General features: G+C 39.5%; 1 protein-coding gene across 20 annotated transcripts in view; it reads left to right on the forward strand.

Annotated features, from left to right (window-relative positions):
- The window catches only part of LOC117421337 (prominin-1-A-like), a 104,822-nt gene that overhangs the window by 37,456 nt on the left and 49,083 nt on the right, over nucleotides 1-18,283 (forward strand). For 15 of the 20 annotated variants that reach the window (XM_059035356.1, XM_059035379.1, XM_059035344.1 and 12 more), the window contains exons 3-5: nucleotides 12,478-12,536; nucleotides 13,235-13,261; nucleotides 14,856-15,061. In XM_059035356.1, the coding sequence (XP_058891339.1) occupies nucleotides 12,478-12,536; nucleotides 13,235-13,261; nucleotides 14,856-15,061 (292 nt within the window). The remainder of the gene's footprint in view (nucleotides 1-12,477; nucleotides 12,537-13,234; nucleotides 13,262-14,855; nucleotides 15,062-18,283) is intronic. The other 5 variants (XM_059035369.1, XM_034035614.3, XM_034035618.3 and 2 more) reach the window with 1 other exon arrangement.

An 18,283-nucleotide genomic window follows, 5' to 3' on the forward strand; every position in this document is an offset into this window, starting at 1 on the left:
ACTATGGATTCGTCAACCCACAATCATCAGAACAATTAAACAGAAAAGTGAATACTATTTAATTACGCAATAATCATTTCAGCAATTAGTTAATTAAAGTATTACAAATTTCAAACGTAACACTTAGAAAAGGGCTTGCGATTACAATTTCGCATTTCATATCGTGTATAGAAAAGTAATACAATTATACATTAACGTAATAAAAGAAATCATAAATACAAATTCACTTCCTCAAACACTGTACTGCACGAATGTTTGTGATGCATCCTCTATATATAGTACACTGTCGTTTTATTTTGTAAGGGACCTCAAAGGGATTCCCTGATTTTAATATTATTTATTTCTTAGCAGACGCCCTTATCCAGGGCGACTTACAATTGTTACAAGATATCACATTATTTTTACATACAATTACATTATTTTTTACACATTATTTTTACATACAATTACCCATTTATACAGTTGGGTTTTTACTGGAACAATCTAGGTAAAGTACCTTGCTCAAGGGTACAGCAGCGTCCCCTACCTGGGATTGAACCCACAACCCTCTGGTCAATAGTCCAGAACCCTAACCACTACACCACACTGCTAGGACAGAATACAATCTAGATATACGTGCATTCCGTTTCCTTAGTCTGACTTTCACTTCAGACAGGTTAAGTGACTTGTCCAGTGATCACACTGCGACTCAGTGTCTGTGTCAGAATATAAACACTGAGTGACTGCCTGCTGCTGTGGCTTAGAGAAAAATCTGACAGCTAAGAGGAAGTGACCTAAAGCAAGACCTCTAAAAGCAATCCCTGTCGCCCACAGTCATGCAAGTTACTGGTACTGTACTTTTGTGAGGTATAGCATACTGCTTCTGGTTGAGTTATATCGTATTAGTGTACAGTCTGGAGTACAGCGCAGCACTGATTTGAACAGCTTGCACAGTGTGCTGCAGCACGCAAGAGCTGCTTGTCTCTCCTGTGAGGAAGAGATGTTTTGAACAAACGTTAAAGGGGTATTAACTAAGGCTTTCAAAAATATTTCTGTAAGTCTCATTAGCACAGCATTATTGTGTTGCTAACAGCTAGTTTCACAGGCCCTGATTAGTGTATCCCGGTTTAGTGCTGAGAATATTGTTAGATTGTTATGCTGTTGAGAAAATATTGACATTTTTATTTTATGAAGAAACCTGTCAGATGGGAACTCAATTGCTCTGTGTGCCTTACAGCCAGTGGTAAAAATAGCCACATGAAAACACAGTGTTTACCCAGCCTCGAGCATCGTGTTGGCACAGTGCATCTATATACAGGATTTTCGGTAGAATTTCATCATTTAAACTATAAGATAACAGTATGTGGAAACTATACATACATGGGTTTCTAGTCATAAAAAAAATCAATTTGATTCAGCTTGGATGATAGCCTATCCCTGGAAATAGACAGTGCTCCCCCTCCCCTGCCACCGAAAATAAACTCACCGCTTGATATTTGAAAAGGAGATTAAGAGGGGAAGACCATAAAACCAAAACTAGTCATCTCCTTATCACTCATGTTGAGTTTATTAGTCTGTAAGTGCTCTGGTAGGGTTCACTCTTGGTCAGGCAATTGGAAATGAATGATACAGAATCTCTGTATTAGCATTTAAAATGGTTTTAACCCCTGCTTTATATAACTGTTGTTTTTTTTAATGTTTTTTTGTTTTTCTTTCTTTTAAACCATTGGTAACTCTCTGCATGAAATTAAGCATGCACAGTTCCTTTGCAAATGTAATGAACATCCTCTCCTGGGCTGTATACTGTATATGAGTGTGTGTTTTTAACAGGCACCCATTGTTGCTTCCACATCACTGTGCTCATGATGGGCTCTGCTGTTCCTTCAACAGCTACAGTTCCAGCTGACACACACATTAATTGGAACAGTAAGCCACATCACAGCTTATTTCAATTGCTATTCTACTACATTTACATAATGTATCAAGATTTTGGAGTAAACGTCTGAATATGGGTTAAGTCTCCATTTTTTTCAATTCAGGCATTAGTGGATAGAGAAGGAGTGATGAATCTGTTATATGGATTAGTCCTTGTTTGAAGATTGGGGGCCAAATTTTCATCACAGCCCAATACAACGTTTTTATTTTATTATCAATTACACAGGGGGGACTATCTAGTAATATTTTGTTGTATGGATTAAAAAAAAAAACAATGAAATAAAACAATAGTGTTTGTAGATTTCTCCCAGATAAACAAAAAATGCTGAATCTTTGTTTATTTCTTCTGTCATGGAACACTGCTAATGTTTTATTTTAGTGCATACAGACAGTGAAGGACTAAACTGGTATTGTTTTACAACACACTTTACAAATGAAACATTCATAGCTGGCAGGCATTGGTATGCATGCATGTTATTTGAAGCAAAAGCATTCATCTAGCTATGCATGCCTCGCTGGTCCATGGAATCATCCTGCAGTCCATTCCGTTGCTTGCATATGGATGAATAACATTCATGAACCAATAGGAAATTGATTGGTTTTTTTGGTCACAGCAGTTTTAGCAAAAACATACATTTTGATGCTTTCATAAAACACACTCTTGGCAACGTTGTCAGTTCTTAATGCTTTTTTCCTGCACGTTCTACCAGTTGTGCTAGCTGTGTGTTTGTACTTTTTTGTCATTTATTATTATTTTTTTTAAAGAAATTGTTGCTACCAGTTTTCTACCTCCTTGGTACCATCAGATTAAGAGGTGTCTGGCAAATATAAAAAAATAACTAGAAGGCATTGTAATATAAATCCCACAGGCATCATAAAGCACCGTTTGAAAATAATACCTGTGATTTTTGAATGAGCTAAGTAATCCCCTGATTTGTATGTAATTTATGCTCAAAGTGGTCAGGCATGCATGCTCATTAATTCAGCCAGTAAATAAAGTTTCTCTTTTATAACAAAAATGGAGCTTGTGAATTTAGTGGTCATTAAAGGTGACAATTATTTATTTAGTTAACCTAGCTGAGCCTCCCCTTGAAGCATATATACAGTAGCCTATAACGGGACATTTTGGCTGCTATTAAATTTGATTTTTTTCACAGCACGTTCACAAAAAAAGTCACAGTTTTGCATTTATACTTCTAATTCCAAAAACATTTAAATAAATGTTTACTTAATTAAATATGTCTGCTAAAAAAATAATTATATACAGTAACTCGTTATTGCATCTACAATGTAACTGCAGCAACTTGGAGAACAACAAAGAAGGCCTTCTAATCAGTTACAGTATTTATCGTTCTTATATGGCCCTTCATTTTAAGAACCAGTAACTTTTATGATAAGCATTTGCTGTCACTAAGTTTTAACTATGGTTCACAACATAACACAGTGGAACGATCACAGTACTACCATACAGTAATTGTAGTGCAGTATTGGCACGTGTGAAATCTTTAACAATAAAGCAGAAACGAAAATGCTTTTATTTGCTTCAAAATCATTTCAAACTGGTTAATAGACTAGTAAGAACTGGCAAAATCAACTCAGTTTTATACGGTGCAAAACGTTTTAACGTTTTGTTTTGTTTCTGGACTTTGCGATACCTGCACGATGCCTGCATTAATAGTCGTATCTACAACGTATCAACCATTTTGTTACAGACTTTCAACAAGTCTGACACAAACAATTTTGGCTGTTACTTAATTAAACCCTTCAAAAAAAAGAACACAAAAATGCTTAACATAAAAAAGAACAGTCCTACTAGCAGGCAGTTTACACTGGGCTTCTGATCGCATCCTCAATTCCACATTTTTTAAATCCATTGATGGAAATGTCCAGTCTACTTTTAATGTTTTCAAGCGAATTGACTTCATCACTGCCATTATTTCTCTTGTCCAGCGCTCCTTTAATCTGTTCTGTATACCAGTCTGACAGAGGGTGGGATCGGTACGAGTACTGTATGGCATGCAACCCTCTGATTGGTGGAAGTATTATTGGTGATCCAATCAAAATAGCTAATAAAGCCCAAATAAAGTATGCACCCTTTATACGGTATAGCCTAGGTTAAGATGTGCACTGTAATTTAACTTTTTTTTTTAAAACCAAAAAAAACCATTGAACCTTCTCGTGCCCCCCCAGGATACAGCCCGCGGCCCACAAGTTTGAAACCGCCTATGTACATGACACCCCTGAAGAGACTGCAACCTGAATCCAGCATATAATACAAACTAATTTACACCCACCTTAGTAAGCAAATGTTATTTTATAGTACAGTCCCGACAGACAACCCAAGATGAACTACTTACAGCACAGCAGTCCTTCACGTCCCTTTTTTTTCCAGCAGAATTCAGTGCCAACACAGCAGGGGATAAAACAAGGGCTGTCTGTTTACCTCGTCGTCAGCTTGGATGGTGAAAACTTAAAGTCAGAGGAACTTAGAGCTTCGCCGGTAACTAAGCGCTATCCGATAGCTGGCTGAAGATATCTTCATGTAGGGGGTTTAGTTGTTTTGTTTTTTATTCAATTGTAATTTTACTCAGTCCTGTACAATTATATAGGACTTTTAAATACCATTATACACAGCTGTAATAATTTCTATGCTTACACAATTATTGTTTTGAGATTCAGCTTTTATTAGGGAGCTCCCCTAAATCCCTTGTTTAGAAAGATACAGGGTATTAATGCTTGTGACAGGGCAGCCATCTGCCATGTGGGTGCGTGCATTCCCTGCTGAGTGACAGGCAGGAGAGCAAGACGGAGGTTGAAGTTGATACGCCCCACAGGCGAACAGGATTTATTTATATATCAACACACTGGACAGCTCATGTGACACTAGCAGCAATGGTAGCACACAGAGTAAATACAATACAATGTACGAAAACTTTGGTGGGATCTACAATTTCTGAACTAATCCTCTCTCGCCAGTAATAAACAAACTCCGGCTACTCACCAATGGTAAGGCAACTTAAGGAAGCCTGAATCTTCTCTGTCCCTTGCTTTCCATTAGATCTCCTAGATCCAGAAAAATTCTTCATTCTGCTATTATGAAGTGTGCTACGATAATTTTTTGGACATGGAGTTTCTGGGGTGCTTGACAAAACTTACAATTTATATTTGTTTTAATGGTAATATGCCAATTGAATCTTTATTCCTAAAATGACGCTTACGAGGTATCTTGATAAGAGATCTTGACAAACTCTCCTCTAAAGCCAGAGAAATATCTGTTTAGAGAGAATCCCTGCTGTGAGGATCAGCCAGGAGGAACATTTTTAACTCTTTGCGGTCCATTGTCGGACTGGGTCCAACATTGCAATTATTCCTCTCAGGTCCTTTGTCGGACTGGGTCCGACATCATTTTAGAAACACAAAAAACAGGTTTTAGTCGTTTTTTCTCCGGAAAAAGTCGAGAAAACCATTCAATGGCCAAGTGGGAACGACAGGAGCCGAGACAAGTCGAAAAAAAAAAATAAATAAAAAAAGGTGTATCTCATGAATAGTCATACATGCCCATGGTATCAGATAACGGGGCGGTCATAAGTAAACAAGCTGGCTGCCTGTGAATCAGCGCACAGAGAACACGGACATTTGCAGAGCTTTTTTGAGATGTTATAGTAATAAAATAATGACTTGGATCGCATTATTGAGGAGTTTGGTGATAAAACGAGTGATCAGGAGATGATTGATCGGTATGTACGACTATTATTATTATTATTATTATTTATTTCTTACATAGGTGAAAGCGATAGCGAACGAAAGGGTGGGGCGGGGCTGGAGATGCCTAGTGAGTGCTTTGTTGATATGCAGGGCCATTTAAACCCGTTTGACTGTGGAAAAAAAATACTTTTAAACTTTTTAACTGCGCGTGTGAAAATAAATTGGACCTGACGTGCCTGATGCGCACTTAATAAATGGACTGCAAAGGGTTAAAAGACAGACTTAATGTCTGCATACCATGTATTCTAAACAGATCTGGTAAAAAATTGCCCTCTGGTGACGATGGAGATGGTTCAGTCTGAAATTAAATTAACATTGTTTTCAATGGGGATTTAAGTTAATTGTTATAAAAACAATATTCTTGCGAATTTGTGAATTTACAAACATTGAAAATGTAGTATATTAAAATCCTTATTGAAATTACTTATTGAAAATTAAGTAATTTATCATATAAAATGTAATTAATTCATTAGAATGACAAATATTGGACTTTTATGATTTAATTTGGTACTGCATTGTGTAAAATCACATCAGAAAAATAGAAATGTGATTATCAAGTAAAAATGTGTAACTTGGGAAAAGTTATTTCACAGAAAAATATTTTTAACTGAATGCATTTTGTAAGATTTACAATATTTTGTTCGAATGAAGAGGGGTGGTACTTTGTAATGAAGTTATTATGTAATTCAAAACAAAAAAAGATAAATATGCTAATAACAACTCTTCTGTGATTGGATAATTTGACTAATTAATTTGGATAATGTCCGACACATTTGCAATATTCATTTAAACGCTTGCAAGATGAAAAATGTCTCTCAAAAGAAAGTAACTCTCTATCTCTGAATGTCTCACAAAGACATGAAAAACTCTCTCTGAAGGAAAAACTACACAGAAGCAACTTCAGAGCAATCTAACTGAATCGCTGCCAAGATGACAACAACTCTCAACATTCTAACTTCAATGAACGAAAAATAAAACAGCTGCTGAATACAACAATAAAATGACTTAATTGAAGAAAATATCTAAATTCAAACGATGAATAAACAAAAGACTTTGTTGCTACAAAATTTAAAAGTATGCTGAATTACAAATAAGTAAACAGAAGAATACTGAAGTTACTTAAAACCAAAGTGCTTTTTAAATCGAGTTGGTGCTGCATTACTGGAAACAAACAGTATTGAAGCACACAGGAATGGGAAACCATTTGGTATGTGGCTTCATTGCATTTGATTTCCTTGCTCTCACTGAAACCTGGCTCTCTCCTGATAACACTGTATATCCTGCTGCCCTGTCCTCTCTCCACGTCCTGTCCCATACTCCATGTCTCACTGGACGGGGAGGTGGGACTGGTCTTCTCCGCTCTTCCTCCTTACTCTTTTCTGTTCCCTCTGACCTCTCCTCACTCTCTGTTAACACCTTTTGAATTTCACGCCAACCAACTAACCTCTCTGTCTACCCCAACTGTCCTGTTAGGTAATTTCAATATCCATCTGTCCAACCCCACCAACTCTGCCGGATTCCTTCCCCTCCTTCACTCCTTCAACTTCTCTCTCTCTCCATCCCCTCCTACCCACAAAGCTGGCCGTCAACTGGACCTCACCTTCTCCAGGGCTTGCTGCCCCTCCACCTTCTCTATCACCCCTCTGGACCTCACTATTTCATCTCTTTTTATCTGTCTCTCCCCTCTCTCCCTACTCCACGTACCCCCACTGTCACTTCCCGCCATAACCTCTGTTCTTTCCCCCTCTGTCCTTGCCTCCACCGCTCTCTCTCACCTCCCCCCCATCGACTCCTTCTCACAAATCTCTGTAGACTCTGCTACCTCCACCCTCTTCTCCTCCCTCACCTCCTCGCTCAACTCCCTCTGTCCCCTAACCTCCCGACCTGCCCGCCTCAACCATGGCTCTCCTCTGTGCTCCACTTGGCAAGAACTGAACTGCGCTCTGCTGAAAAGAAATGGAAGAGAACCAAACCCTGCTGCCCTAGACCTCTACTGCTCCCTCCTCTCCTCCTTCTCTTCTACTCTCTCCTCTGCTAAATGCTCCTATTTCCAATCTGTTATCCAATCCTCCACTAACAACCTCCGGAAGCTATTCTCTACCTTCTCCTCCTCAACCCTCCCCTCCTCCTCCTCCTCCCTCATCTATCTCCTCTGATGACTTTGCCTCATTCTTCTCCTCTAAAATCTCTGATATCCGCAAACTCTAACACCTCTCCCTCCCCCGCACCACCTCCTGCTCCAACCCCTACACCCACTGCATCCCCTACTAACTCACCCTCCTTCTCCACCTTCTCTCCCCACTCAGACTCTGACCTCTCCTCCCTGCTCCAGGGTCACAAACCCACCAAGTGTGCCCTGGACCCCCTCCCCACTCACCTCTTTCAAGCTGCTGCTCCTGCTCTACTTCCCTTTATCTCCTCCCTTCTCAACACCTCTCTCAACACCTCTCTCCTTTCTGGTCTCCTTCCCTCTACCTTCAAACAAGCCTCTATCACTCCCTTCCTCAAAAAACCTACCCTCGACCCCACCTCCCTCCAGAGCTACCGTCCTGTCTCCCTCCTACCCATCCTCTCCAAAACCCTCGAGCAGGCTGTACACCGCCAGCTCTGCTTTCCTGTCCAACCACTCTCTGCTCGACCCTCTCCAATCTGGCTTCCGCTCTGCTCACTCCACTGAAAATCACCCTCCTGTCTGTCACCAACTCACTTAAGTCTGCCCGAGCTGCCTCTCTCTCCTCTGTCCTAATTCTCCTCGACCTCTCTGCTGCCTTTGACACTGTTGATCACTCTATTCTACTATCATCTCTTGCTGACCTGGGGATCTCTGGCACTGCTCTGGCCTAATTCTCCTCCTACCTCTCCATGGCGAGGAGCAACCTCCACACCTCACCCACTCTTAACTGGAGTCCCTCAAGGGTCAGTCTTGGGTCCTCTCCTGTTCTTTCTCTACACCCGCTCCCTGGGCCCCCTAATCGCATCCTATGGTTTCTCATACCATTTCTATGCTGATGATGCTCAGATTTTCCTCTCCTTCCCCACCTCTGACTCCACCATCTCCTCCCGTATCTCTACCTGTCTGTCTGCTATTTCCTCCTGGATGCACTCGCATCACCTCAAACTCAACCTCTCTAAATCTGACCTCCTTTTCTTTCCCTCCTCCTCCCCCTCCTCTGATCTCTCTATCTCTGTTCCTCTTTAATCTACCACACTCTCTCCCTCTTCCTCCGCTAAGAACCTTGGAGTCACCCTGGACCCCTGCCTCTCTTATTCCCAGCACATCTCCACTCTGGCACGCACTTGCAGATTCTTCCTGAGCAACATCCGAAGAATCCGACCCTTCCTCACAAACTATGCTACCCAGCTCCTGGTCCAGGCCCTGGTACTCTCCCACCTAGACTACTGCAGCTCCCTCCCTGCCTCCGCCACCCGTCCGCTCCAGCTCATCCAGGACTCCGCTGCTCGCCTGTTGTTCTCTCTGCCTCGCTTCTCCCATGCTACTCCACTGCTCTGCTCGCTCCACTGCCTCCCGATCACCGCTCAAACCCAGTTCAAGACTCGCCTACCGATGCCTTGACCAGACTGCACCCAGCTACCTCCAGACCCTCATCTCTCCCTACACCCCCACCTGACCTCTCCACTCCGCCTGCAGTAGAAGACTTGCTCTACCTCCTCTACGCTCCCCTGCCTCCAAAGCCCGCTCCTTCTCCACCCTCGCCCTGCAGTGATGGAACGACCTTCCTACGGATGTCAGGACTGCCCAGTCCCTGACCACCTTCTGGCGCCTCCTCAAGACACACCTCTTAAGACAATACCTGTAAAACTCAACTCTTCCCTTCTGGACAATATAGCACTCTGCCTTTAATGCACTTTAACTTGCACTTATCTGCTCCCTATTTTACTGTATTTAATCCGGCACTTAATTCTATAGTATATTGTATTTCACTTCCACTCGTATCTTAACCCTGATGTAACTATCAACACTGTTATCTGCTCTTGAACTGCCCCGATACCAATTCATACTGTGTTTTGTGTTTGCTCTTATTAGGACTGAAGTCATTGTATTTTGTATCTTGCTCTTAATTGTACTGTAATTCTTGATCTGTATTTTATTTTGTATAATAAATAAATAGTAATAATTGTGGAACACGGAGTCCTGAAGAAAAAGCCATTTTGTTTTTTTCAAAATCCTTTGACTAAATACCGTGGAGAGGACTACAAACTGAGAACCTCCACTTTTAACCACTTGAAGAAAGCTATATAATTCTACATTGCGAGACTGTTCAACTTTCTTCACATGTACTGGTAACTGAACAACTTATGAGTTTCCATGGTGCATAAATCGACTGTTTGATTAAACTTATGAGTTTCCATGGTGCATAAATCGATTCTGTTTAAATTGAGTATTAAGTAATGATATTAACCTATGTTAAATTATTTCATGATAAAATATATGAATGCATTACTAAATGTTGAATATATTTAGAATCCTAATTACAACTGAATATATGGTTATTTTTTCTTAAACATACTTAGTATAAGCCTTTCCTATACATTGAAAACAAATTATTACAATCTAATTCAGTCTGCTTTTACTTTTTGTAACTTTTATAATAAAAAGTATTACTTTCAACGAGATTGATCTGTTTTGATTTTGACTGAATAGCACTAATATATGAGAACATTGAATTTAATCGAAGTTGAATATTGTCTAAACATTAAATCATGTGCCGAATGAATCATCATATGTATAGCCAGAATTCGATGATTACCGTAAAATATATATTCATATGTTCAAGTGTAGCTTTTGATTATGCATAAATATGAATGTAGTTTTGATGGTGATATAGAAGGATATAGTGGTAAAAACCTAGATAATTTATAATAAAATATTGTTCATACATAATTGTGGGCTTGGGTCTTCAGATAGTATCAAAAACATGTTTACTTGTCTCAAGATAGCTTAAAGATTTATGTTACAATTACTTTATCATAAAATTTACACCACAACTTTGTTTAGGCATTTGTTCCATGAAATTGTGTTAAATGACATTCTGTAAATGTTGGTCACAGATGTAAAAATGCTTACTCTGTGTGTGTGAATTAAGGCGTTAAATATCAAATTGTTCTCCTTGGTGGATCAGGACCCTGCCTTGTACTGTGCATTTACTCATCTTTGCTGCTCTGCGGCCTGGGCGGTTCCACCTGAGGCTCGCTGCACTGCTATCCCAAGTGTGGCTGCGTTTCCAGGCTTTAGATAATGTGTATACAACTACAGGAAAATGACCTGTTAGGAAATGTGCAGACTGTAAAACATCTGTTTTGTTTGTGTGTCAGTTCCAAAAATAATTCATTTTCATTTGTGACCTTTTGAGTTTATTACATTTCCGTGTGTAATGTTACAAATCTATAATGTTAATATTCAATCTATCTAACTATTATAAAATATATTAGTATTTATATCCCTTAAACCGCACATTGAAAACGAATCGCTGAGAGCTGTTTTAAAACTTTCAAGTAGGGGAAATGTTCACGGTCTCTGACAATAAACAAGAGTGAGCCACTGGCATTCAAAAACGCCCGGCAGCAGAGTGGTTATTTACTCAAAAAGAAGTGGGAATGGAAACTGCTTATAACATGATACTCGTGGTGTAACAGCATAGCATTTGGAGCATGCAAATTCCAAGGTACTTACTCAGCAGTGAATTTTTCTAGCAAAATCTGAGACGGTCGGGCAATAGCTCTGGGTGAATTGCTATGGAATGACCCAAATGGTCTTTCCTTTTAGAAAACAGGAAAAGACACTACTGTATATCAATATCTGTGCAAACAATTCAGCATCCTTTAATCCAGAAACACAAGTGCATGTAATCCTGTTACGCCCTGTGACAGGGATGACGTTGTGGTGACGTCAGGCCACAATGCAGGAAGAAACACAGGCACTGCAGATACGGTGCAAAGGCGCTTGCGCCGTTTTATTGTTCTGATATAGATCTGATAACATTTTGTGCCAGTCACTTTGTGTTCAACTGAGGGCATTTCTGCTTGAAGATTTGTAATATGGGAAGACAACATGGTCAGTGCCGTCAACAAGCTTACAGGAACAGAAAAGTCAGTTGGGCAGATGGTATTTTTCTCCTAGATTGAGTAGTAAATTTGAGATGAAGTCTATTTATTTTAGTACTGCCGTTTCTACTGAAGAGCGTGTATCTTGAATTTAGTAATCCATCTGTGAGTGAACTTTTTTCCATTAAAATACAGTAATGTAAACAGCCTAAAACACAGGAGATCCCTCCTCTGTTGCATTGAAGGGCCTCTTTCTATTAGCAACACTGAAAACTGTGTTGGGCATAAACTAATCTACACAGAACTAACGTGTTTCTCACTCATAATGCCATTGATGCCTTTGGGGGTGGAGGAAATCTTCAGCAGTGGCAGTCAACAGGAAGATAAATATTCTTGTGAAAAGTGGGCTGCAGATTTTTATAAATGGTGTAAACTTGGCACTGGAGCAAATGCTTAGTAAATCTGGCCCACATGCTTGAGTTTTTTTCAGTATGTTTTTAACCATCATATAGTATTGATAGCTGATGGACCCAAGGTATTTTATTTGTATTGTATAAACTAACTTTACTTTTGCATAGTAGTATTTCTTTTCATGCAGAGTTTGAACATATGAAGGTAAAAAGGTTTGTATAAGTGTAACATGTTGCAAGAGATCAAGTATATACCTCTGATGAAAATTTAAAAGCATTTATTTTTTACACCATGCATAACCTTTTTTTTCCTAATGTATTTCAGATCTCGTCACAAAGCTGGCACAGCAGAAGTTGAGAGAAGTGAAACAAGACTATCAAAAGGTAATTGTTGTGTGTGAAGAGAGCACAGATAATGTAATTAGAGAGTAATAGCTTTTTGTGAAGTAAAATCAATACATTAAGTGCAGCAGCATCTCTTGCCTATAGTCCAATTAATGCACTGACAGATCCCAGCCAGCTGGCTGCTCATGTGACAGAGTTTATAACACTTGAATGTTAATAGCAGTTCCCATTTGTGTTCTCTTTGAGAAGCAAATCTCTAGATGACACGATTCCATTCATGTGGCGCTAAGTGTTCGTTTTGTTTGTAGCTGATGCATATCCTACTGAGTACATAATATACTTCATTGAGATGTGCATGTATGCTCCAATTGGTCAATGTGTCTACAGAGCAAAATAAGAGATTTGAGAAACAATCCAATGATTGCCTTTCACAGACTAGTTATTAAACACCCTGCGTGTAACACTGAACAAGACAATATACACTTATGAGCCATTCAGCTGTTTCAGAAAGCCATGCAATTGTTTGGATTGTTCATAATGTGCTGTAAGGATCAACTCATCATTACTATTTGTTTTCTTTCCCTTGGAGTGATCCATTTGTTTTGTTTTTTGTTTCTTGATTGTTGTTCATGTCTCTCTTGTTGTTGTTGCTGATTTCATTCATTCACTCAATCAAATGGCTTTGTTTTCTGCATGCTGCTGCTTCGTTAAATGTCCTCCGTCTGCTCTGGTCTCAGCCAGAAAACATTGTGCTGACACTCCAGGTAAAGTTGCATAACGTCTGCATTGCTAGTCATCTGCTTCCTGTGTGCTACTTTAGCTTCCTTCATAACCTAGCAACATCCCTGGAGAGTGTAGAATCTAGTTGAGCCACATGATTTAGAGCAGATACACTAAATGCATAATGATGTGCTGTATTACTGTATTTCTTTTCATGAATATCCTTTAATACATCATATTGCATATATTTGTATTGCATGCTGCTGTTCTAGTATTTCTAAGACACTGTCCCCACAGTTGAGTTTAAAGGCTTGCACATATATAGCATGCTTACTGCTCATAATTTATAGGATACCCTTGATGTGGGATCGGGCACAGCTTCCTTTCTTCCTATTCCATGTGATGAGTGTGTCTGGAGTAAAGTACGAAGTTAGTATAATGACTGCTCTACTTTGAACCTGATTGGCTGAGACTATCAATGAGGTTAATATTTGGTCCACTATTTAATGGTGTGTTCCAGGAATTATGAGCAGCAAGTTTAGGGGATATATGTAGATAGAATAGTCACATTTTTTAAAACAAATGTTATCTTGTCTGATTGACTATAAAACATAGTTTTACATACAGGTAAGGTAACATTTCAAGAATATGGTGATATCTAATAACTATTTGAAATAAATACTGACTTACCAAGAGAATAATTTTTGTTTTATTTTTGCTTTAGAATGAAATGTTCTCTTGTGTCAGTTTGCCTGCAGATTTAATGTATACAACTAAAAAAGGCCCACGCTTTGCTTTTAATAATGAAAGTTCTGGAAATGTCTAAATATTTACATCAATTGATATGAGGAAAAATATTGGGTGGGGTGGCATACTTTAGATTTTTTGCTAGTTTGTTCATGGGAAGACACTTGACTGCCACTTGACTATCATTTTGGTTATCCATTGAGGACATATTGAAAGATGCTGCCATATTGCATAGCCATATCTCAAGCACCATGTGGTTGATAAAAGCTGTAGACAAGCATTGATTATTCTGTCGGCTTAGATGGATTTTGGCCTCCCTTAATTGGAACGAAAGGGCTCAAATTGTTAGGTCAAGTAGAGTATATAAGGCAGAGAGCAGTAAGTCGATAATTCGTCAGCTGAATGAGGACTAATAGTCACTGCTCAATTGGTTTGAGCATCTGTATCTGACAGACTGCAATTTCAGCAAGAAAAAAAGGACCACTGTGTCACACATCCTTACGAAATGTTCCAGAATACCAGTGCTGATTGGTGAAATTGTAGTTCAGAAGTGTCAGGTGATTGACGTGGGAAGGCCTTGACTGCAGGGTATTGTGGCATCAATTAGGTTACTCAATTACTCAAACACCTAGTGCAGGCAGTGAGAAAGTTGTATAAACCAGAACATGCAAGGAGTTGTGTAGGATGAATTTGGACAGAAAATGCTGCCTAATAAAGTGGCCGCATTTAGTTGCATTAATAATAATTTTCAAAGCTTTCATTGTTAATGTTAACCTGGGGCTAATTGAAATAACTTTTATAAGTATTCCATTATATCTGATCAAAAATATATATTGTTTGCTTGCCAGATAATGTATTGAAAGGAACTCAAGTATTCTCTCTTAATCGCAGGCCATCTACTATGAAATCGGTTTCATTGTATGCGCTTCTCTGGGAGTGCTTTTTGTTCTGTTCATGCCTCTTGTGGGGCTTTGCTTCTGCATGTGTCGTTGCTGTGACAACTGCGGAGGGGAGATGCATCAGAGACAGAAGAAGAATGCTGACTGCCGGAGAGGCTTCTTCGTAACATTACTCTTTGTGACGTCTCTCATAATCTCGTAAGTTTACACATATGGCAGTAGATGATTTATACTACCTTGTATATATGTTTGACAGGTGAGCTATTGAAATAAACAGCATACATAAGAGACCTCACAGTAAATAGACATCCATTCCCATTTTATGGCTGATGATGGAGCTTGTCTGGCATAGTTTAACAGATAAAGTATTTTTATTACCAATGCTTTGAGTACTAATGCTTCACTTGTGGCCACTTTTGGTGCCGTAATTCAAATATAATCCATTCCATGGTCTAGTTGAAAACACATATACAGTGTGTGTGCTCTTCATAAGCATGGTAAAAATAAACAATATGAATGAGCGATGCAGTGTGCTTGCATTAAGTTGAATGTAGTCTTACTCTGCAGCAGTGTGGAGTAGTGGTTAGGGCTCTGGACTCTTGACCGGAGGGTTGTTGGTTCAATCCCAGGTGGGGGACACTGCTGCTGTAATTGTATGTAAAAATGTGATATCTTGTAACAATTGTAAGTCGCCCTGGATAAGTGTGTCTGCTAAGAAATAAATAATAAAATAGTACAGCATCACATTCAGTTCCCTTTCAACTATGAAATGTAACCATTACCGCATGGGTATTTACCTCCTAAAGACCCGGAAACCTGAATCATTATATCAAAGTTGCTCGACGAGCTTGTGACGCAGTCATGGCCCGCCCCCGAAGACATACATTTACTGCACTCACAGACCTCAACGCCATTTTTCCTTTCAAGACTGGCCTGACAGGTGAGCTTGGTATCAGAGAAGTACTTGTTGCTTAATTATTGTGTTTTACATCATTTATGCAGTATTTTAATTACGCTGTAATAGTTTTTTTTTAAAATTGTGCATATATTGTGCACTAAAGCCTGTTGTTTGTTACGTCAACGCAGTGGAACTTGTGTCCCAAATGAAGCTCCTTCAAGTGGCTTGAGTTGCTCCTTTCCAGGGATCAAGCAACGTAAGTCGGCTGACTTTGTGCTCTGCCCAGGCTGCATAACTCCAACTGGAGTTAAATTAAATTCTCGTCTTAAATTCTGAAATGTTTATTTTGTGAACTGCAGTTCTGTTTTTTTTTTTTTTTTTTGCATAAATACTTGCACAGCTGCTGGGCTCGGCAGTGCTGTGCTGGACCAAGATATGCGCTTTGGTAGTGATTGCTTGCAGTCCCACCCACAGTATCTTGCTGCTGCTTTGGTGACTGCTTTTGCATCACCATTGTGAAGGCTGTTAGTACCTCTAACAAGCAGGCTTCCCTCAGTCTTGTGTGTGGTACTGACTGAGTGGTTTTGCCAGTGGCCCTGAACGTTGCCACCCGCGGTAACTGTGAACCAGTGGAGCTGTACCATACCGGTCACTGCTCCGTTTGTGATCTGGGTTGGTACTGGTGCGGCAACCTCGGTCCCGGTTCGGTACTTCTACGGTTCTTGTACCAACCCGGTGCTAAAAGTCACTGACCTGGTACCGTCACGGTCCGACCCGGTGATCCCCTGCGCATGCACCCTCTGCAGGCCTGGTTCAACAGCAGGGTTTTTCAGCCCACGTTGAACCGTGACCACCTATTGACAGTGTCTCATCACTGTCTAAAGGCACTCTCTTGGTGGAAACAGCTGGCCCATCTACGCCTCGTCATAGTGCTAGGCAGTGTCACCAGAAGGGAGGTCGTCACCACGGAGGCATCCAGCCAACAAGATGCTTGGATATATAGTGAAAAGTGTTGAATTTAAATTAAGGGAAGTAATGTTAACACTTTGCAATGCATTAGTAAGACCTCACCTAGAATATTGTGTTCAGTTCTGGTCACCTCGTTACAAAAAGGATATTGCTGCGTTAGAAAGAGTGCAAAGAAGAGCAACTAGAATTATCCCGGGTTTAAAAGGCATGTCGTATGCAGACAGGCTTAAAGAATTGATTCTATTCAGTCTTGAACAAAGAAGACTATGCGGCGATCTGATTCAAGCATTCAGAATTCTAAACGGTATTGATAATGTTGACCCAAGGGACTTTTTCGACCTGAAAAAAGAAACAAGGACCAGGGGTCACAAATGGAGATTAGATAAAGGGGCATTCAGAACAGAAAATAGGAGGCACTTTTTTACACAGAGAATTGTGAGGGTCTGGAACCAACTCCCCAGTAATGTTGTTGAAGCTGACACCCTGGGATCCTTCAAGAAGGATTCTGGGATCAATAAGCTACTAACAACCAAATGAGCAAGATGGGCCGAATAGCCTCCTCTCATTTGTAACCTTTCTTAAGTTCTTAATATCAGAATGGAAATCTGCGCAATCTAAATCATACATGTGTGGAGGTGGAAAGTACGGATGTGCTAGATTCTGTGTTTTTTAGTGATTTAAAAAAGGGCTTCTGTAAACCTTTGAGCTAGTAAACAAAAATGAAATATTTATGCGCAGAGATAATATATAATACTATTTAAAAAAAATGAATTCAAGATCATTATTTTATTTTACTTTCATTTTTATTTTATTTCTGAGGCTTTCTGCTGAGACCCTCAGAAGGACCTGCAGGTATATGCGTACCCCCAGTTGAAAATCCCTGGCATAGAAGATGAAGGAGGTGTTTGTGTTTTCTTTTTAGCATATGAATGAGCATCAGCCTTCATGCCTTGGTTTACTGTATTACTTTTCTGGGCTGGTGGTGTACAATTTGTTAAAGAGTATCTGAAATATGTCCCAAGTCAGAATTCATCTTGATCCTGTATCAAAGTAGACGTGTATTAATGTGCTCCTGGATATTTATTTTTGAAGATGAGTAGGAATTTCTAAAATAAAAAGCTTTAAATATTCCACTGGCTAAACTTGTTATTAAAATTACTCAGTCAGAACCAGAGCATAAAGTCTCATGTTTGTTTGGTAAAAAACATGCACAAACAATTACATGAGCAAGCAAACCCATCAAAGAAAGAAAAGCTACATCAGAATTAGAATTTGAGGATTACGTTGTCACATTTAAGCATCTCATCACGTCTGATTTGCAAATAACAACTAAACAAAATAATATCTGTAAGCACAGGAAAAAGGAATGTGGGACCTGAGCATGCAGGCTGGAGTTGTATGACACATTACAAGGCTTCATTGTAGTCTGAAGACAATTTACTGTTTGAAATTTGTGCCAGTTCATATTAAATTAGGTTAGAGTTTAATATGCTTGTGGAATGAATCTAACTTGTATTCATGTTTGTATTCATGTAAACACGAGTGCATGCGAT

The sequence above is a fragment of the Acipenser ruthenus genome, chromosome 1 (genome assembly GCF_902713425.1).
Source record: "Acipenser ruthenus chromosome 1, fAciRut3.2 maternal haplotype, whole genome shotgun sequence".
Classification (NCBI taxonomy): Eukaryota; Metazoa; Chordata; class Actinopteri; order Acipenseriformes; family Acipenseridae; genus Acipenser; species Acipenser ruthenus.